We start from the raw sequence: 23,427 nt of genomic DNA on the forward strand, positions 1-23,427 counted from the left end.
GGCATTGCTGGACAGTACCGGAATACCCGCTGGCCCCATTAACTATAATGTGGTCTGGCGGAGATCCAGCTGCTACCCGGCAAATATGGTGATAATCTCTGCCAGAACAGCCTGCCAGATCTCTTGCCGCGTGTGTGAAACTAGTCTAATATGAAAATTATAAGGCAAGCAATAAATTATAAGTAGGGATGAGCGATCCTAACGTTTTCAGGTTCAGCGTTCGGGCGGTAGAGGATTTCTGTTATGGATTCTGTTATCAGGGAATATAAGGGAATTCTATGACGGGAGGCAAAACAGAAGCCTTTCCGTTTTGCATTCCGTCATAACAGAAGTCTTTGGGTCGCATAATGGATCCGTCTGGTTTCTGTTATGCAGGACGGAAACCAGAAAGATCCATTATTCTGCCCATAGACTTCTTATGACAGAATGCAAAACGGAATGCCTCTTAAAGGTTTCCATTTTGCATTCCGTCATAGAATTCTCTTATATTCTGTGCTAACAGAATCCATAACGGAATTCCTCCACTGCCCGAACGCCGAAAACTTTGGATTTGCTCATCCCTAATTATAAGAACTCCAAAAAAAGTTTAAAGTGTTATTCCAGCTTTGTTATATTGATGACCTATCTTCCAGATGGATCATCAATATCAGATTGGTGTGCTACCGACACCCGGCACCCCAAGTCATCGGCTGCTCCGAGCAGCTGGTAGCACCGTAAACTCCCTATGGGAGATGAGCTGCAGTGCACCAGCATGGCCTCTAAACACTGGACACAGCCTCTACACAGTGGATCAGTGGAGTTAATCGGTGGGGGTGTCAGACCCCACTGATCTGATATTAATTACTTACCACATTTTTCGCCCCATAAGACGCAGGTTTTTTCCCCCCAAAGTGCGTCTTATGGGGTGAATACTAATGAGCACTTCCATTATGGAAGCGCTCATTATTACCGGAGGACAGGGAAGCGGTGAAGGCTCTGTACTCACCGCTTCCTGGTCCTCTGCTGTCGGTTGTGCTGTGGCTGCGCACAGCGTGAGGGCGCTCTGTGACTTCACACTGTGCGCGCCGGTTCACAGCACAGCCGATGGAGGAAAAGGAAGAAGAGTGCTGGCAGTGTGGAGCGGCGTCACCCGGAGCAGGAGATGTCATCTGAGGCATGGGGCACATCTGAGGCAATAGGGGCTGATCAAAAGAGGCATGTGGGCTGATCAAAAGAGGCATGGGGGCTGATATGAGGCTGGGGGCTGATCAAAAGAGGCATGGGGGCTGATATGAGGCTGGGGACTGATCAAATGAGGCATGGGGGGCTGATATGAGGCTTGGGACTGATCAAATGAGGCATGGGGGGCTGATATGAGGCTGGGGACTGATCAAATGAGGCATGGGGGGCTGATCTGATGTCTGAATGGGGTCTTATTTATATTGGGGCTCATATCTGAGGTCTGATTGGGGGTCATTCACTTTTGGGTGTGAGCTGAGGTCTGATTGTGGGTCCGATCTGAGGTCTTATTGGGGTCTTATTAACACTGGTGGTCTGATTGGGGCTGTCAGCTGAGGTCTGATTAACATTGGGGGTATGATTGGTGGTCTGACCTGAGGTCTAATGAAAAATATTTTTTTTATTGTCCTCCTCTAAAAACCTGCGTCTTATAGGGCGAAAAATACGGTATCTGGAGGATAGGTCATCAATATAAAAAACTGTAACACGACATTAAGGGCTGACAAGAATACTGACAATGATAGAATGGCAAGAATATTAAATGTCACTTCTACCTGTGCCTGTGGATCAGAGCGCTGAATGCCAGCCCATCTCTCCAGCTTGTAGTAAAGTTCATGATATTGACCTCGGGATAGCTGTGAATACAGATAGTGCACCATTATAAGATGTTATAATAGATGACCTCTCCTTATGACAAAAAGCACAGCACCTACCCTGCCGTCTTCATCTGGCACCACAGTAGTAGGGCATCTTTTGCTGACCTCGTCTCACGGTTGTCCTCAGTTTCTATCTTTATTACTTGGATCTTAGAATAATTAAAAAAAAACATTTACACAAAGAAAACAGTATGAGACTATAACATCCTTGTATTAATAAAATATGACTGAAAAACCATAAATCGGCTTCATCTGATATGAAAGCTCTAGGCTGCAGGGATACACACGGCACTGCTGCGCTCTGCTGGTAGTGTCTATACTGACTGCACCTTTATCATAGCAGCAGTGGATCTTCAGCTACAAAAAAAGTACAACCCCCAACATGTTCGGAAAGTCATTCTGGGAGTTGTAATTTTGCAGCAGCTAGAAAGTTGCAGATTGGGAACAAATTCATCATAAGAAATTCTGCTTTCACCCCTCACCATATAAAATATTGATCCAATTTTTTTACAATACATTGCAATAGAATATAAGGAAAGATCCCAAAATCTAAAATGTACCTAACCTGTTCTGGGCCGTGTCTGCTGGCAGAAAAGTCAGACTGTTCACACATTTAGGGCTCATGCACACGACTGTATGTATTTTGCAGTCCACAAAACACAGATCCATAAAAATAAAAAAAACGGATGACATCTGTGTGACGTCTGTGTTACATCCGTTTTTTTGCGGATCCATTTTACCAATGCCTGTACTTGTCTGCAAAACGGACAAGAATAGGACACGTTTTATTTTTTTGCGGAACGGACTTTCGGACATTCAGATACGGAATGTACACGGAGTCATTTACGTTTTTTTTTGTGACCCCATGGAAATGAATGGTTCCGCATACGGGCTGTGTGCATGAGCACGGGAATTTCCCCAAAACTTTTCTATCCTTTTAGTTTGGGTCTTATGTCCAAGATGGCATAATACAGATTTAGGGCTCATGCACACGGCTGTTGCCCGGAGGTGGCCGTATTGCGGCCCGCATACAGCGGGTCCGCAATACGCAGGCACTGGCCGTGTGCACCCCGCATCACAGATGCCGATCCATTCACCTTGAATGGGTCCGCAATCCGGGAGATGCGGTGCGGAACAGAGGCACGGATCGGAAGACCACGGAAGCACTACGGAGTGCTTCCGTGGGTTTTCTGTCCGTGCCTCCGCACCACAAAAAAGTTTTTTTTTGCGGTGCGGACCATCGGATGCGGATTGCGGACCCCATTCAAGTGAATGGGTCTGCGATCCACATGCGGCGGCCCCATGGTCGATGCCCATGCATTGCGGACCACAATTTGCGGTCCGCAGCACGGGTCCGGCCAGCACACGGTCGTGTGCATGAGCCCTTAGATAGAATTCCCCTTTAAGATGATGCACATTTATGACATTTTTAAAAATTATGCTGGAGTGACATAAAATAAAAACATGGATATGTATATACCGGTAGTTAGATAAGGGCCCATTTACACTCTGCCGGTAAGGAGCGCTGATATCGAATGTCGGTTTGCGCTCGTTTAGCTCCAGATACATGGAGTCACTGCATGTGATCGTTAATACGATTGTTCGTTCACAGGTTCATTATTATCAGCAGCACATCCCTGTCGGGGCGATGTGCTGCCGACAAATGATGGGTTTTAGGGCTCATTCCCACGATCGTATGAATGGGTCCGCAATCCGTTCTGCAAGGAATGGTTACGGACCCATTCATTTCAATGGGTCCGCAAAAGATGTGGACAGCACACAGTGTTCTGTCTGCATCCATTGTTCCGTTCCACGGCCCCGCAAAAAATAGGGAGCATGCCTATGACAAGAATAGGCATTTTCTATATAGCGCCGCCATGTGTGTTCCGTAAAATGTGAACCGCACCCTTAATGCACAAAAGATGTGATCAACAAAGAGCTGATCGCTGGACATGTTTATACTGGGCGTCAGAAGGTGCAATCATTCACCGACCATTAGCCCCTGTATATGAGACCTTAGGTTACATTCACACAACAGTTAAAAACGACCAAGTGACAGAGGGGTTTTTTTATCAGCTGTCACGCAGCTGTTTTAAGAGCCATTTTTTAGCGACCAGTGATTACCGGACATGTCCTGAAATCAATAGGGCCATTTTTAACGGCTGTTGGATAGAAGTGCACCAGTCTAATGCCTGTTAAAATGGGTACAAAGGGTCTTTCATGGGTTGAAATAAAAATAAAAATATATATATATTACTCCCCTCATCCACTTGAACCCGCGGTACGCAGCAGGAAAAAAGGGCGACATCACACTTGGAGCGCAAGTGCCTTCCTGCGGCATACAGTCCTCCTTGAAATTCATAAGCAAATAAAAAAACTGGGTGCCACCATTCCTCTTGTCTAGTGGTAGCAATCTTATCTTCCATGAGAACAAGGGCATGTTATATGTCTGATCCTTCTTCTCCCCGGCATTATCTGTCTGTGTAGGATCAATACACCCTAAGGGTGCATTCACACAACCGTAATTCTTGGTCCGCAACGGAATGGGTGCAGAGCGGGTGCAGACCCATTCATTTCAACACCTTGTGCTGTCCTATATAGAGCATGTCATATTTTTGTCCGCAAAATGCGGAACGCACATGGCCGGTATCTGTGTTTTGCGGATCCGCAATTTGAGGACCTCAAAACACTTATGGTCGTGTGAAAGCACCCTAATACATATAAGATAGTTCTGACAAAAACCAGCAGGTTCAGCCATGATTGTTCTTATGTGTATGGTCCCCTTAAATGGACACTGTATTTTCACACAACTTTTCATAAATCAATAGTACAGGTGAATATAAGAAACTTTGTAATATATCTTATCATAGAAATGCCTTCTTCAGTTACCACCTCCCCCCTTCCTAAACTAACATTCTCTCTGAATTCTGTCCAAGATGGACTGTCACTGAAAGGTCAGATTACAAGCTTCCTTAGGCCTGTATTACACTGGCAGAGGGTCAGCCAGATCATCGCTAAAAAGCGTTCATAAGAACGCTCAGTAGCGTTGATCTGTCTGTGTAAAAGTGCCGCCAATTACCCGATAAACGAGCGCGATCATCAGGCAATCGCACCTTTTAAGCAGGCACAAAAATCATTGTTTGGCAGCAGCAGATCGCATTTAGACGGCACGATCTGCTGCCGGCAAATAATAATTCTTTATGGGGACGAGCAATGGCATTAGTGATCGCTCCTCCCCATACTGCGGAGGAGATTGTTGCATGTAAATGCACAGCTCTCCACTGACAAGTAGGGGATTGTCAGGAAAGAATGCTTCCTTCCAGACAATCATAAGGCTCACCTGCCAGCCTAATACAGCCCTTATAAATATATGGAGAGGGGGAGAAGAATGAGCTGCTTAGTGAGAAACACAAACACAGTGGTTTCAGCAGCTAATAATAAGTGTTATATTCCACCCCAAGTGCTTTATTCGCATCACTACTGCTTAGTACTTCCCTATAATGTATATGCTGATTCTGAGTGAAAGATAGGAAGCAGAATTTCCTGTCTCCGTGTGTAGTCTACAAGAAGGCATCATAACAGCTAATCTTCACCCGCAAGCTCAGAGAAAAGTGAAGAATTACAGCTAGAGCCTACAGATGGGAGAATTGCTAAAAAGATACAGGTCATATAATGCACCACAAGATATAATGTTGTCACTCATGTACAAACATAAGGCAGCTTATTCTGAAATGTTATCTGAAAGTTTAAGTAATCACTGCATGTCACTCAAGGGGACAGGTCCTCTTTTCTGTGGTTATCTTCTGTGGAACATAAATTACCTGAAAACGGAGAATAATGGTCCAGACAAGGCCCAGTGTTAGCCGGTGATTTCCATCTACGATATCATGGGATCCTACATTCTCCAGATGTACTCGCTGCTCCTTAAGAAACTGAAGTGCTTTGTCCACATTTTCCAAAGAGTGAATCCTCATCCGACCTCGAGTGGGTTTAGGCTGAGGAAAGATTACATTAAATTTATTGACCCTGAATATGTTCCACTCCCAGATTTAAAAATCCCTATACTTTCAGTGAACAAGATCATTTTAAAACCACCGCTCCCATCATGCAGCTCCATTGTGAAATGCTAGAGGTGCAGAACTAGCCACAGACAAAAGATAAATGTTGGAGCAATTGGCGGATCAATAGTATACCAGCCATTAAAAAAATATTCGTTTTTGTTGTGCCCAGGCCTAAACCTTAACCCAGCATAGAAACCCTCTAGAGCCTAGTTCGTAAGTTTTTGTTGTGCCCAGGCCTAAACCTTAACCCAGCATAGAAACCCTCTAGAGCCTAGTTCGTAAAGCTGTGGTTCATGTACACCAGGGGGTACGTTGCCATGTGTCTAGGCACCAGGGGTGGAACGGCCATAGAACCTACATGGAGATTTCCCAGTGGGCCAAAGGACAGATGGTCACCGAAGCCCTTTTCAAGACTGTCAGCTAGGTACATAATCTGATGCTCTCCTGAATTCAACTGTATTGCCATCCTCAGGAAGATGATACACTTGAATACTGTGGCAGTGGGTGGCAGTATATTGTGCTGCACTGTGGTATTTGGTGCTGCACTTAGGTATCTGGCACTGCTGGGGTGGTCTTTTGTGCTGCACTATGGTATTGCTTTCCCCACCTACTTCTGTTGCCTTGCCTTTTGTCAATTTGGACCCGTCTACAACATGGGGCCACTTTTAGTTTTTTTTTCATGGCCATTTTAGGTTCCCAGTCCACCCTTGCTAGGCACCCAGAGCTCACCTAGTCTATTACATGAGCAGTGTACCTTGGGCTCCCGATATAATGTTATCTGGGCCCAATATGGTACATTATAAAAGAAGGGTATCAATACAAGGAACCACACGAGTCACCAACCAGCTGAGGCCAGCCCTTGGACCAAGCAAAATGTTGGCATCCACCATCTCTCACATCTAGTGGGTTAGAAGTGTCATGGTAATTAATGGTAGACACAACAAGCTTCTGAGATCCATATAGAATCGATTACACCAACACTCCCTTAAGGCCCGATCTTACAGCCAGGCCCAGCTTTATACCAGCTGTTCCCCGGAGAGCACTTCCAGAAGTTTGGTGATGACGTAGCCATCTCGCAAGTCACTATAGAGGTCGTTCACACGACATGGAACTTTTGAGAGGTGAGAATTCATCCATTTGGTGAAGGTTTTCTTCTGAACCGCTTCCCGTTCATCTATGGGATAAAGGGGACACATGAGACAATATTCAACGTCATTCGTGTACATTTATTGTACCCCTACCCCCATGATCCTGTCATCAGCAATTATAGCCCATGGAAGCCATATATTTGGAGGCTGCATTGGAAATGTACTCACATGGGGACCATTCAAATGACTTGGTCCACAGTCAACACTGTCCTCTGAAAATAGCTTAAAGCCTCATGCACACACCCATATTTTTGGTCCGTGTCTGATCTGCATTTTTTGCAGATATTACATGGACCCATTCTTTTCTATGGGTCCGCAAAAAAAACGGACAGCACACGCTGCGCCCACATCCGTGTGGCTGGGCCGCAAATGATAGAATATGTCCTATTCTTGTCCGTTTTGTAGACAGGAATAGGCTTTTATAAAGTAGGTCCAGAAAATTGCAGGATGCACACAGACCACATGTGTATTTTGCGGATCCACAAAAGAGACACAGCCGTGTGAAGGAGGCCTTATTTCTCTACATCCTACACATTAAGGCCCCTTTCACACGGGCGAGTATTCCGCGCGGATGCGATGCGTGAGGTGAACGCATTGCACCCGCACTGAATCCTGACCCATTCATTTCTATGGGGCTGTGCACACGAGCGGTGATTTTCACGCATCACTTGTGAGTTGCGTGAAAATCGCAGCATGCTCCTCTTTGTGCGTTTTTCACGTAACGCAGGCCCCATAGAAATGAATGGGGTTGCGTGAAAATCGCAAGCATCCGCAAGCAAGTGCGGATGCGGTGCGATTTTCACGCACGGTTGCTAGGTGACGATCGGGATGGGGACCCGATCATTATTATTTCCCCTTATAACATGGTTATAAGGGAAAATAATGGCATTCTGAATACAGAATGCATAGTACAATAGCGCTGGAGGGGTTAAAAAAAAGAAAATACATTTTTACTCACCTTAATCCACTTGTTCGCGCAGCCGGCATCTCTTCTGTCTTTATCTGTGAGCAATAGGATCTTTGATGACGTCACTACGCTCATCACATGGTCCATCACTATGGTGATGGATCATGTGATGGACCATGTGATGAACGCAGTGACGTCATCAAAGGTCCTATTGCTCACAGATGAAGACAGAAGAGATGCCGGCTGTGCGAACAAGTGGATTAAGGTGAGTTAAATTATTTTTTATTATTTTTTAACCCCTCCAGCCTTATTGTACTATGCATTCTGTATTCAGAATACTATTATTTTCCCTTATAACCATGTTATAAGGGAAAATAATACAATCTACACTACAACTAACCCAAACCTGAACTTCTGTAAAGAAGTTCGGGTCTGGGTACCACAGTCGGTTTTTTATCACGCACGTGCAAAACGCATTGCACCCGCGCGATAAAAACTGAACATCGGAACGCAATCGCAGTCAAAACTGACTGCAATTGCGTTCCTACTCGCGCGGGTTTGCCGCAATGCACCGGGACGCATCCGGACCTAATCCGGACACGCCCGTGTGAAAGAGGCCTAAGGGTATTCCCAATATTCACTCGGACAGCCCCATTTTAAAAAGAAAAATCCACAATTTACATTTCACTGTTATAATCTACATTACAACTTGGGCAACTTTGCCTTATATGTTCCCTAAATTCTGCTGGTTTCCTAAGATGCCTGACAACAGGCTGGTGTCTGTTTCCGATGGCAACCAGCAGCATTCTGAAAGCAGTGTGATTGGGGCTTAGTAGAAGACATCATTTTTTACCCGCCAAAGCTTTGATCCTGGAGCACTCAAACAATTTCCCAGAGGCTGTGGGTTCGTCCCATGGACGCTCAGCCTGATCCCAACGATTGTTGTTATTCGGGGGTGCCTGCACCTCCATGTTGTCCAGCTCTGGGCTGACATTCGCCATCACAACTACAAGAAGAATGAAGACGTTAATAAATGAAGACACAAAATAGGTCAATACTGTAAGTAAAGTGGTTGTCCTCTGATTTCACTTATGGCATATTGATTAGATAGATTATTAATGACTGATCACCAGGGGTCAAGAAATGGATAACTTGGCCAAGGTTCTTCTGCTCTCAGATTTGTGACCTGTTGGCCGTGGCCACTTGCTAATAGCTACTATTTAAAGGGAACCTGTCACCGGGATTTTGTGTATAGAGCTGAGGACATGGGTTACTAGATGGCCGCTAGCACATCCGCAATACCCAGTCCCTATAGCTCTGTGTGCTTTTATTGTGTAAAAAAAACGATTTGATCCATATGCAAATTAACCTGAGATGAGTCCAGCGTGAAGGAGCCCAGCACCGCCCCCGCATCCTCAGAATCTCCTCCTTGCTCCCCGACGTCAGAAAGCTAGAGCGCTGTAATCTCGCGATGCGCATGCGCAGTGTTGTCATAGTGTTCATTTGGCATCAGCCTCAGGGAACGAACTGCGCATGCGCTAGCTCGCACATCGCGAGATTACGGCGCTCTAGCTTTCTGACATCGGGGAGCAAGGAAGAGATTTCTCCGTTTTATCCTTCAACTGCTGCCAGCCCTATCTACTGTTAGAAGCTGTGACAGATACAGGGAGAGAGCTGCAGCAGAAAGAACACACCCCTTGAGCTGTATTAGGGAGAGAGCTGCCAAGGGAGACCTTGGTTAAACATGATGGACTTATGCCTTTTTTTTAACCTTATTAACTAAGTAACTATGCATCAGAAAGGACATGCTTTCCAGAGCTGTTATAGGGAGAGAGCTGCGGCAAAGGACACACTTCCTATTAAAGGAAATGCCCCTGAGCTGTGATAGGGAGAGAGCTGCAGCAGAAAGAACACACCCCTTGAGCTGTGATAGGGAGAGAGCTGCAGCAGAAAGAACACACCCCTTGAGCTGTGATAGGGAGAGAGTTGCCAAGGGAGACCTTGGTTGAACATGATGGACTTATACCTCTTATTAACCTTATTAACTATGTAACTATGCATCAAAAAGGACATGCTCCCCCGAGCTGTGATAGGGAGAGAGCTGCGGCAAAGAACACACTTCCTATTAAAGGAAATGCCCCTGAGCTGTGATAAGGAAGGAACTGCAGCAAAAAGGACACACCCCTAATCTGCCAGCCTGAACTAAATCCAGCAGAGCAATTGGAGCAATAAATGAGGAGATCTCTGGATCCATGGTACAGGGCTGGTTCTAGCTTTGTTAGAAAGAGATGGTCATGCACTTGTACATGATCTCAGATTTTTTTTTTTTTACATGAATCATGGGATAACCCCTCTAAATCCCTCTGATCGGGAGCTCAGGCAGTGTACAGTATTGGCTATCACACCCACGAGCCTGCTCCTATTAGAGCATCTGTCCTGAGGAATTACAGGACCATGGCATTAATGCTGCAGGATCAGGTCTCAGGAGTCCTGATCTCTGCAGCCTCCACCCATATGGTAAGCAAAGTGTAAACAGGCAGGCACACTGCAGCCTCAGCAGAGACAACACGTCCAAGTGCACCTGCTGATATGGAGGGCCGACAGACCTATCTGGGCGGCGGGCATCACGGGAGAAAACTAGTGCAAAGGAAAAGCAGAGCGATGGCAGGGATGTGATCCAACCCAAGAGGCAATCAATGGGAAGTGCCAGTTTTTTACTTTGCAAAAGACTTTACAGACGATCCCAGGGGGGAAGGGCGTCCCAGGTACATGAAGAACCTGGCTATAGGGAATGACCTCCTGAGACGTCAGAGGTACGTCTGATAAGGTCACACCGGTACATACGATGGTCTGGAGGACGAAACCCAAACATCTATCTCATGGTCACCCAACTTCAGCTAGACCCAGGATTTTTCCCGAAGAGCCGGTGGGCTTAATTTCCCATGGACCCCTGGAGACTGTCTATCAGGCTCAGGTCACACTAAGCGGCGCTGACCTGAAGGAACAAGTCGGTGGCCTTTCCTTGGGTCTTGAGTCTGAGATTTTTGTTGATTTCAATAGTTCTTTACTTAGAATGTCAGAAATCTCTTCGTAGTACCAAAGCGGTATCCCACTTTCCCACTTTCTACTTTGTTTCTGGTACAATTTGGACAATAGAACTAATATACAGCGCTCGTAGCATGTGTCTACACCAACCTCCAGCTGTTCTGAAACTACAACTCCCAGAATCCTCCATGGGAGTTAAGAACAGCTGAGCACATGAGCATGCTGGGAGTTGTAGTTTCAGAGCAGCTGGAGTGCGGAAGGTTGCTGACCCCTGACAAAACCATGGCTTCTGATCTCTGAGGCTAGTGTGCCTCCGGAGACTGAAGAACTGAGACAATACAGCACAGAAAAGTTTCCAGGTCTCTTCCCTCCTCTTAATTTTTCGGGAACACGTCCCTACAGAATGGTATCTCACTGACGAGGGGGTAAACCACCCGGCAGCAGAGTCACCTGCATATCACCTGGAGAAAGCTGGGTGACCACCAATACGACCCAAGTTATTTAGTAATACTTCCTCCAGTGCATAGTCAGGCAGATTTACCGATCGGCACCGGATGGCAATTCTTACAAGGGCTATGGCGGCCATATTTGTTGTCACACAGCTTTCCCAGACAAAGATAAGAAACAACCGAATAAAATAATCAATCATTTTATGGCATATTACACATTATATACTGGTGGGCTGAGCACTGGGTACCCCAGCCGTACCTCTTGTCTAATAAGGTGCCACTCCAACCCTGCGCCGCGCTGGCAATCTACACAGTAACACTTCCCAGAATCTGCACAGTACTACTCCCATTGTCCTGAATGCTAATTGTAATTTCCATGATATGCTTCACTTACCATGCACAGTATGATTGTGCCGAGGAAGGGGGACACTGCACAGTGACACAATACTATTGTCCTCAACACTCAGTCTGGCCATGTTTATTATAGTGTGTGTATGTATATATTGTGTGTATATATATATAGTGTGTGTATGTATATATTGTGTGTATATATATATAGTGTATGTATATATTGTGTGTATATATATATAGTGTGTGTATGTATATATTGTGTGTATATATATATATAGTGTGTGTATGTATATATTGTGTGTATATATATATATATATATAGTTTGTGTATGTATATATTGTGTGTATATATATATAGTGTGTGTATGTATATATTGTGTGTATATATATATATATATATAGTTTGTGTGTGTATATATTGTGTGTGTGTGTGTATATATATATATATAGTGTGTGTATATATTGTGTATATATAGTGTGTGTATATATTGTGTATATATATATATATATATAGTGTGTGTATATATTGTGTGTGTATATATATTTATATTGTGTATGTATATATAGTGTGTGTATGTATATATTGTGTGTGTATATATATATATATATATATATATATAGTGTGTGTATGTATATATTGTGTGTATATATATATATATATATATATATAGTGTGTGTATGTATATATTGTGTGTGTATATATATATATATATAGTGTGTGTATGTATATATTGTGTGTGTATATATATATATAGTTTGTGTGTGTATATATATTGTGTGTGTGTATATATATATATATATATAGTGTATATGTATATATTGTGTGTGTATATATATATATATAGTGTGTGTATATATTGTGTATATATAGTGTGTGTGTATATATAGTGTGTGTGTATATATTGTGTGTTTATATATATATATTGTGTGTGTATATATATTTATATTGTGTATGTATATATAGTGTGTGTATGTGTGTATATATATATATATATAAACACCAGTATACTTCCCCCATTCTATGGGTACTGACTAATAATCATATAGGCATATATATATATATATATATATATATATACACACACATACAGTACTATATACACACACAGTACTATATACACATACAGTACTATATACACACACAGTACTATATACACACATACAGTAATATATATATATACACATACAGTACTATATATATATACACACATACAGTACTATACACACACATACAGTACTATATACACACACAGTACTATATACACACATACAGTAATATATATATATACACATACAGTACTATATATATATATACACACACATACAGTACTATATATACACACACAGTACTATATATACACATACAGTACTATATACACACACATACAGTAATATATATATATATTATTCACGAGTATTAATAACCCATAACTTATAAAACTGAATAACGTGCAGTGACCACAGCCTCCATCATAACTCAGGGCCCCCACATGCCTGCAGCTGCACCCCAACAAGCAGCAGGGCACCGTCCTACCTTGACCATGATCAGGCCACACAATGTCACCCACTCTCCTCAGCCTTCCCTGGGCAGTGCACTGCTGTGCTGGAATGCAGAGGACATTGGGCCCTCTTCCCAGGCCCCTGCTGGACCCCGGTGTGCAGCAGCTGCAGAGGATAATGTCAGAGAGAGGATGCTGCAGAATCCCTTTTCAGAGAATCATCTCATGGACCAGTCGTCAGCGCAGGCGCAGTAAGTGCCGGTCACTTCCTGCAGGGGGCGCTTGAAGAGAGGCAAAGGACTGCGCAGGCGCAGTGAAAGCAGACGGAACCCGCAACAAAGGTATCTGAATAGGAGCCGAGACGGAAGACGTGCGCATGCGTGGTAAGTGACGGCTCGTGAGAAGGGACCTTTTATGTGACCGTGAAGAAGAGAGTTACGCATGCGCGCTAGAGGTCCCAGTAATTTTTGCAGGACGATGCAAGTGTAGGTCTGTGGAAGGTTCTAGCTATAGAGACCGGTCACCATTGTGTACCTCCCTGTGGACTGCACATGCCAGCATGACGACTGGGTGCAGAGGAGGTATGGCAGATCGTGTTGAGGGCTCATGCACACGACCCTTGTTGTTTTACGGTCCGTTTTTCACGGATCCGTTGTTCCGTATCTGAGGGGGTTTTTTAGGCTACATTCACACTACCAGATGTGTTTTGAAGTCCGCAAAAACAAAACGGATGACATCCGTATGCCATCCGTTTTTTTTTTTGCGGATCCATTGTAACAATGCCTAAAATGGACAAGAATAGGACATGTTCTATTTCTCGCTAGTTATCATTGGGGGACACAGGACCGTGGGTATAGCTTGCTGCTGCCACTAGGAGGCGACACTATGCTAAAACTGTTAACTCCTCCCCTGCAGGCTATACCCCCTCCAGCCAGGAGAGAGCATATCGGTTTTAGCTTAGGCCCCTTTCAGACGGGCGAGATTGACGCACGCGAAGCGTGAGTTGAACGCATTGCACCCGCACTGAACCCGGACCCATTCATTTCTATGGGGCTGTGCAGATGAGCGGTGATTTTCACGCATCACTTGTGCGTTGCGTGAAAATCGCAGCATGCTCCTCTTTGTGCGTTTTCCACGCAACACAGGCCCCATAGAAGTGAATGGGGCTGTGTGAAAATCGTGCGGATGCGGTGCGATTTTCACGCACGGTTGCTAGGAGACGATCGGAATGGAGACCCGATCTTTATTATTTTCCCTTATAACATGGTTATACAATTGCCTTCAGATGACCCCAAAGATAAAAGTCTAAGGGGGTCACTGGATATGCGAAATTGCTCCATGATGATGTGTTTCCCTCTTTATGCACTGAAGCTGGCACGTTCCCTGAGTTTTTCCAGCAAGATGGTGCACCACCACATTATGGGTGTCAGGTCCGAGCATTCCTAGATGAACAGTTTCCTGGAAAGTGGATTGGTCGTCGTGGGCCAGTTGAATGGCCCCCAAGGTCTCCCGATCTGACCCCAAAGACTTTTATCTTTGGGGTCATCTGAAGGCAATTGTCTATGCTGTGAAGATACGAGATGTGCAGCACCTGAAACTACGGATACTGGAAGCCTGTGCTATCAGTGTGTGAAGAGTGGGAGAAGAGGGTTGCATTGACAATCCAACACAATGGGCAGCACATTGAACACATTTTATAAGTGGTCATAAACTTGTAAATAACTCATGAAAGAATAAAGTTACGTTAAAACCAAGCACACCATTGTTTTTCTTGTGAAATTCCCAATAAGTTTGATGTGTCACATGACCCTCTTCCTATTGAAAAAACAAAAGTTGGATTCAAAATGGCCGCCATGGTCACCACCCGTCTTGAAAAGTTTCCCCCCTCACATATACTAATGTGCCACAAACAGGAAGTTAATATCACCAACCATTCCCATTTTATTAAGGTGTATCCATATAAATGGCCCACCCTGTACAATACCAGAATCCCAGTCCTTTGATCACATCTGGGGTGGTACTACTGTTCTGTGGACCCTATGGTGTTCACTGTATACCACTGACACTATTGAAATATCGGTCCGAGCACAGGTGGGGAGTGACGATGTCAGAATCAACGCCACATGTTACTCACCCCAAGTAGCCTTTTTTACGTTTATAAGGGGATCATTTTTAATATTTTTTGATACGCTAATAAAGTTTAGTTATTTTCATTTAAAAAATCTGTCTATTCATATTCAGTGATTCCGTTTTTGAAAGTGACGGCAAATACATTTACTTTTTTCATCAGTGATTTGCCATAGTGCTGCCTCTGCCATACCTATAACCCTGCTACTGTCCCTGTTCTCTGCAGACAATAAACCTTTTACCGGAGATTACACCGGAGGGGGATGTCATCTCCATCACCGATCTTAGCGCCTTCTTACTTCGCTGTCTCAACACAGAAGAATATAATGGGAAAAAAGTCGCCCTGTCCTGGGAATACTGACGTGTAACGGCGCCCTCTGCTGGTGGTGGATACAATAACATTCCATGCTACAGCCTTTCTAAAAGTATGCGAAAAATAATGTCATTTACTGAAATCTATGGAAAAAAAACCTAACCATGCTGAAAACTTCTGTTTCATTTCAACTAACTTTTAGTCTGGTGATTATAAACCCACAATTAAAATATCTTTCCGCTTGATCGATGAGTGTTACTTATCAAGCGGTTATGAAAGTGATGATGGCTGCCTCGAGTGCATTACAAACAGTGTTGATTCCCCACTCCAAACTAGCTCCCCCTACTGCTGTGTATCATTCTTGCATCTGTTTTAGCTGTCAGTGAATGGAAACATTCTTGTTTACATCCAAAAGCAGAAAACCAACCAATAGAAACCTAAACTCCTGTACAGAGCGTTGATATGACCCTGTGCATGCGCTGTTAGGACGTGCTACCATATTATGACTCTGTACAGCCTCTGTGTTAAAGCCATAATTCGGCACACATAGAAGTGTATGGGACCCTACTGGATTGAAGGAGTTTTAAGTCAGATTCCATATAAATCTGACAAAATGTATCAAATTTAATCAAAAATCTAGTGTAAGGGTACGACTACATGGTGCGGTCGTATCGCAGTTGTGTCATGGCTGCCCTGCGGTGGAACACAGCGCGACCATGTGGGCACATAATTAAAGAGTAACTCAACTTTTATTTAAGTTTTTTTTTTTTTAAATGTCCCAAATGCCCTGAAAATAATTTTTCGAAAATACTTACGGTAACCCCTTCCTAACTGCCATATGGCTATTTACGTTGGTGGTCGGGACTTTAAAGATATTTCATACAGCAGGCGTCCAATGCAGACATTTAACACTTCAGATGCCGTGGTCCTGCTCTTCCGGCGGGGATCAGGGGAACTAGAGTATGTTAGCAGCAGCCCTCTGTCCTCCTGTGGCAGGGCTCCATAGAAATACAGTAAAATCCTCATAGACTCCAATGCTAATACATTGGAAAATATGAGAAAAGCAATACAAAAGCAATATAAAAAGAAATAAAAAAGAAATACACATCATAGGTATCCTGGCGTGCAAAAATGCCTGTGCTAATACAATAAAAAAAAACATAATCCCATACGGAAAACGTCAGAATGGGGAAAAAAAAATAGTCAAAATGGCCAGTTAGTCCTTTTTTGGTCGCTTCTCCTCCCACAAAATTTTTTTAATAAAAAGTGGTCAAAATGTTATACATACCCCAAAAAGGTATCACTGAAAAGTACAGATCGCCCTGCAAAAAATTTGTCTTCACACAGCCCCGCACACATAAATTCAAAAAGTTATAAAAAAATGGAGATTAAAAGAAAAAAATTATCTTTTTAAAGGTATTTATAAAAACGCTGTAAAAAAATATACCTATGTGGTATTGCCAGATTCGTACTGACCTGGAGAATGAAAGTAACTGGTCAGTTTTATGGTATAGGGAACGCCAGAAAAACAAAACCCCCAAAAAACTATTGAGGAAATGTATTTTTGATACAATGCAGACTCCGTACTATGTAGACTGCTGAGAAGTCAGCAATGTGCCAGAATAGTGAATTTGAAGCGCACTAAATCAGGGCTTTAGGTGGAAATTTCTTCACTAAAAAGTCAAAATGAATTAATAAAGTAGATTAGAAAAAATATTTTTAGGGCATTTGGGACATTTAAAAAAAAACTAGAATAAAAGCTTAGTTACTTTTTAAACTAAAGAAGACAGCACTGTTTAGTCGATCTGTGTTAATAGCCGCGTGGTATCGAAGAAGTCTCGTGGCCATTAACAATGCAGACCGACTAAACAGTGTGGACTTCATTACTTTCATCAGAGCCCCCTGTGCCCATACAGCCGAGTGGAACAGCGCATTGCGGCTTCCTGTGCAAAAGTCCATCAGTCCTTCAAACAAAATCCGAATAATTTCTGTAATAGGAAATATTCCCGTCAGCTTTCTATACTACATAGAGTTAAAACAAGAAATTATCTTGGTGTAGTGTAACTCGTTTTGGCCACTAGTGGGCAGTATAGCATCATTTCCAAACAACATTATAGTCTTGACACAGAGTTATGCCTTAAAGGGGTATTCCCATCTGGCACCTTTTCATACTTACCTGCTGCCAGCGCGCCGTTCACTTAAGCATGTAAAAATTTTCTTTCTCCTCAGTCGACTGTTTAAAAAAAAAAAAAGGTGTGTGTGAATGAAGCCTAAAGCCATCAGTGTTTTGGTCAGTGATTTCCATCAATGATTGTGAGCCAGAACCAGGATTGGAGCCTCCAAAGAGATAAGGTCTAAGGTAAAGATCTGCACCTGCTCTGTGTTTAGAGCCGCACCTGGTTTTGGCTCACAATCATTGATAGAAATCACTGACGTGTGAATGAGGCCTAAAGGGGTATTTCCATCATAATGATCACTGTTAAATCTGTTAATCATTTGACAGTGATCATTTTTGTAAATATATTTGATTAACCAATTCCCACTCTTTAGGAGAAAATTCATCCCCACTTACCTCATTGTTGTCATTTGGTCTCCCCTGGTTACGGCCACCGCTCTTCTCCAGAATCCCTGTGGCCGCACTTGCGCAGAAGACTCCTTCTTTTCTTCCGGCCGGGCCGCTCGCTGTCCTGAACACGCGCATGAGCCATGGTGACTTCTTCCTGGCCAGAATAGTGAACGCGCACGCCAGCTCTGTACTATACTGGCCAGGGATAAGTCACCATGGCACATGCGCGGGGGCGTGCGCATTCAGTCCAGCGCGCGGCACGGCCGGGGGAAGACGTCAATCAAGATGAAGCCCGCCCCCAGCCAGAATCCAGGAAGTGAACGGCGCGCTGGCAGCAGGTAAGTATGAAAAGGTGCCAGATGGGAATACCCCTTTAAGGCATAACTCTGTGTCAAGACTATAATGTTGTTTGGAAATGCTGCTATACTGCCCACTAGTGGCCAAAACGAGTTACACTACACCAAGATGATTTAACATAGAAACATAGAATGTGTCGGCAGATAAGAACCATTTGGCCCATCTAGTCTGCCCAATATACTGAATACTATGAATAGTCCCTGGCCCTATCTTATATGAAGGATGGCCTTATGCCTATCCCTTTCATGCTTAAACCCCTTCACTGTATTTGCAGCTACCACTTCTGCAGGAAGGCTATTCCATGCATCCACTACTCTCTCAGTAAAGTAATACTTCCTTATATTACTTTTAAACCTTTGCCCCTCTAATTTAAAACTGTGTCCTCTTGTGGTAGTTTTTCTTCTTTTAAATATTCTCTCCTCTTTTACCGAGTTGATTCCCTTTATGTATTTAAAAGTTTCTATCATATCCCCTCTGTCTCGTCTTTCTTCCAAGCTATACACGTTAAGGTCCTTTAACCTTTCCTGGTAAGTTTTATCCTGCAATCCATGTACTAGTTTAGTAGCTCTTCTCTGAACTCTCTCTAGAGTATTGTTGAGGAACGGTTGAGACGTATGCATATATATCCATGCATGCCTGCAAACACGTGCGGGCATGTATGGTATATATATGCATACATTAACCACCGCATCATGGGGTGATGTGCGCAGATGTGCCCAGCATCTGCGCACGTCTGCCCATGGTGATCCCCAGGGGCTCATGGTGGCCCTTGTGGGAAATATGTGGTCCCTGGAAGCTGTGCCCCCTTATAATCCCCCTTATAGTATATATATGTGCCCCCTTATATGTGTCCCCTTATAGTTAGTATATATTTCCTGTATGACCGTGTATATATTGGCCCTGTATGGCAAGTGGGGACATAGAAACATAGATGGATAGCCCCCAGCCCTTATCTTATATGAAGGATGGCCTTATGCCTATCCCATGCATGCTTAAACCCCTTCACTGTATTTGCAGCTACCACTTCTGCAGGAAGGCTATGTGATACCCCAGGTATATGCGAGGGTGTGTGTATATATAGATATGTGTGTATGTATTTGCACACGTATCTATGTATATACACTTATGTCAGCATGACAGTATGTATGTGGGCTTATTGCTGCCCATTCATACCCCCGGTTTTGTATGTGTTTATAGATGTGCCCCAAGCATCTGTGGATATATATATATATATATATATATATATATATATATATATGGACCTATAACTGCCCATGTATGCCCCAGGTTTATAATGAGTATATATGTGTATATAGATGCGCCCCAAGTATCTATTTACATATATATACTTAAATGCCCCCCAGAGGGACAGCGTTTAGCCAGTTCCTGCAGATGGCTGGTGACTTCAAAGGCTAAGCAGTTGCCTTTTGTTGATTTTATCAGCCTAGTTACTTATGTTTGGGACATGGCTGGGTGTGTGGTGTTGCTAGCCTCAGGGGGCCAACTGGCAGTCCTGAGTGCAGGTATACGTCACAGTGACACTATGATGTCACATCCCTGAAGAAGGAGGAGGGAGGCTGCTTTTGGGCTATAAAGCCCCCAGCACGGCAGACATGCTCTCTCTTGCAACCAGACTAGATACATGGGAGAGTGCAGCTCCATGATGACCGCCTGGAAATGGCCTACTAACGCTGGAAGGATTAAGTATATCCCCTGACCCCCGACCGCTATATCTCTCCCCTGGTTAACCCACACCCCTGGTCCTGTAACCCCTATATTTGTGTCCCTGATGTGTACCCTGGGCCCTGATTTACCCTTGCCCCTGATGTGTACCCTGGGCCCTGATTTACCCTTGCATTGCTGTACAGTTATGTTATTAACCCTGTAGGGACAGTGAGTACAGACGGGTGGGATTGTTAATATACTTGTATGTGTGAATTGTCTAGTTAGTTTATGGGTGGAATATGGGAATGTGTAGTGTAGTTTAGGATTGTATATTTGTAGTGCTGTGTATTGTTAGTATTGTGTGCGTAGTGTATTGTTAGTAATAAATACTGTTACTTGTAACTATCTGTGTAACGTGTAGTTATTGGCGATAGTTAGTTAGTAAGGCGCATGCAGTTAGCATAAGTGACTAGTGTAAAGCATAGCGAAAGTATTGTGTTATTATTAAATAAAGGCATAAATGGGCGGAGTTATCAATAGATGGCTCCTCCCATTTATGAATATTAATTATTGATATTTGCATAAATATTGGTGATTAATATTCCCCCTTTACAAGTATCAATATCCTTCTGGAGATATGGCCTCCAGTACTGCGCACAATACTCCAAGTGAGGTCTCACCAGTGTTCTGTACAGCGGCATAAGCACTTCACTCTTTCTACTTCTTATACCTCTCCCTATACATCCAAGCATTCTGCTGGCATTTCGTGCTGCTCTATTACATTGTCTTCCCACCTTTAAGTCTTCTGAAATAATTACTCCTAAATCCCTTTCCTCAGATACTGAGGTCAGGACTGTGTCAAATATTCTATATTCTGCCCTTGGGTTTTTACGTCCCAGGTGCATTATCTTGCACTTATCCACATTAAATTTCAGTTGCCAGAGTTCTGACCATTCTTCTAGTTTTCCTAAATCCTTTTCCATTTGGCGTTTCCCTCCAGGAACATCAACCCTGTTACATATCTTTGTGTCATCAGCAAAAAGACAAACCTTACCATCGAGGCCTTTTGCAATATCACTTATGAAGATATTAAACAAAATTGGTCCCAGTACAGATCCCTGTGGAACCCCACTGGTAACATGACCTTGTTTTGAATGTTCTCCATTGACTACAACCCTCTGTTGTCTGTCACTCAGCCACTGCCTAATCCACTCAACAATATGGGAGTCCATGCTCAATGACTGCAGTTTATTGATAAGTCTTCTATGTGGGACAGTGTCAAAAGCCTTACTAAAATCTAGATATGCGATGTCTACTGCACCTCCACCGTCTATTATTTTAGTCACCCAGTCAAAAAAATCTATAAGATTTGTTTGACATGATCTCCCTGAAGTAAACCCATGTTGTTTTTCATCTTGCAATCCATGGGATTTTAGATGTTCCACAATCCTATCCTTTAATAGGGTTTCCATTAATTTGCCTACTATTGATGTCAGACTCACTGGTCTATAGTTGCTCGATTCCTCCCTACTACCTTTCTTGTGAATGGGCACGACATTTGCCAATTTCCAATCTTCCGGAATTCACTATTCTGGCACATTGCTGACTTCTCAGCAGTCTACAGTCGTGGCCAAAAGTTTTGAGAATTATATAAATATTGGAAAAGTTGCTGCTTAAGTTTTTATAATAGCAATTTGCATATACTCCAGAATGTTATGAAGAGTGATCAGATGAATTGCATAGTCCTTCTTTGCCATGAAAATTAACTTAATCCCAAAAAAACCTTTCCACTGCATTTCATTGCTGTCATTAAAGGACCTGCTGAGATCATTTCAGTAATCGTCTTGTTAACTCAGGTGAGAATGTTGACGAGCACAAGGCTGGAGATCATTATGTCAGGCTGATTGGGTTAAAATGGCTGACTTGACATGTTAAAATGAGGGTGATGCTTGAAATCCTTGTTCTTCCATTGTTAACCATGGTGACCTGCAAAGAAATGCGTGCAGCCATCATTGCGTTGCATAAAAATGTCTTCACAGGCAAGGATATTGTGGCTACTAAGATTGCACCTCAATCAACAATTTATAGGATCATCAAGAACTTCAAGGAAAGAGGTTCAATTCTTGTTAAGAAGGCTTCAGGGCGTCCAAGAAAGTCCAGCAAGCGCCAGGATCGTCTCCTAAAGACGATTCAGCTGCGGGATCGGAGTTCCACCAGTGCAGAGCTTGCTCAGGAATGGCAGCAGGCAGGTGTGAGCGCATCTGCACGCACAGTGAGGCGAAGACTTTTGGAAGAGGGCCTGGTGTCAAGAAGGGCAGCAAAGAAGCCACTTCTCTCCAAAAAAAACATCAGGGACAGATTGATCTTCTGCAGAAAGTATGGTGAATGGACTGGTGAGGACTGGGGCAAAGTCATATTCTCTGATGAAGCCTCTTTCCGATTGTTTGGGGCATCTGGAAAAAGGCTTGTCCGGAGAAGAAAAGGTGAGCGCTACCATCAGTCCTGTGTCATGCCAACAGTAAAGCATCCTGAGACCATTCATGTGTGGGGTTGCTTCTCATCCAAGGGAGTGGGCTCATTCACAATTTTGCCCAAAAACACAGCCATGAATAAAGAATGGTACCAAAACACCCTCCAACAGCAACTTCTTCCAACAATCCAACAACAGTTTGGTGAAGAACAATGCATTTTCCAGCACGATGGTGCACCGTGCCATAAGGCAAAAGTGATAACTAAGTGGCTCGGGGACCAAAACGTTGACATTTTGGGTCCATGGCCTGGGAACTCCCCAGATCTTAATCCCATTGAGAACTTGTGGTCAATCCTCAAGAGGCGGGTGGACAAACAAAAACCCACTAATTCTGACAAACTCCAAGAAGTGATTATGAAAGAATGGGTTGCTATCAGTCAGGAATTGGCCCAGAAGTTGATTGAGAGAATGCCCAGTCGAATTGCAGAGGTCCTGAAAAAGAAGGGCCAACACTGCAAATACTGACTCTTTGCATAAATGTCATGTAATTGTCAATAAAAGCCCTTGAAATGTATGAAGTGCGTGTAATTATATT

At 43.5% G+C, this 23,427-nt stretch overlaps 1 protein-coding gene across 1 annotated transcript in view; it reads right to left on the bottom strand.

Annotated features, from left to right (window-relative positions):
- Positions 1 to 13,470, bottom strand: part of SPTBN4 (spectrin beta, non-erythrocytic 4) — a 92,889-nt gene extending 79,419 nt beyond the window's left edge. Inside the window, exons 1-6 of the mRNA XM_040406165.1 lie at positions 13,370 to 13,470; positions 8,844 to 8,996; positions 6,958 to 7,109; positions 5,696 to 5,869; positions 1,932 to 2,023; positions 1,773 to 1,853 (exon numbers count right to left, since the gene is read on the bottom strand). Of these exons, the coding sequence (XP_040262099.1) occupies positions 1,773 to 1,853; positions 1,932 to 2,023; positions 5,696 to 5,869; positions 6,958 to 7,109; positions 8,844 to 8,991 (647 nt within the window). The 5' untranslated portion in view covers positions 8,992 to 8,996; positions 13,370 to 13,470. The remainder of the gene's footprint in view (positions 1 to 1,772; positions 1,854 to 1,931; positions 2,024 to 5,695; positions 5,870 to 6,957; positions 7,110 to 8,843; positions 8,997 to 13,369) is intronic.
- Positions 13,471 to 23,427: the final 9,957 nt, after the last annotated feature.

This window comes from Bufo bufo, chromosome 8 (assembly GCF_905171765.1).
Source record: "Bufo bufo chromosome 8, aBufBuf1.1, whole genome shotgun sequence".
NCBI classification, from domain to species: domain Eukaryota; kingdom Metazoa; phylum Chordata; class Amphibia; order Anura; family Bufonidae; genus Bufo; species Bufo bufo.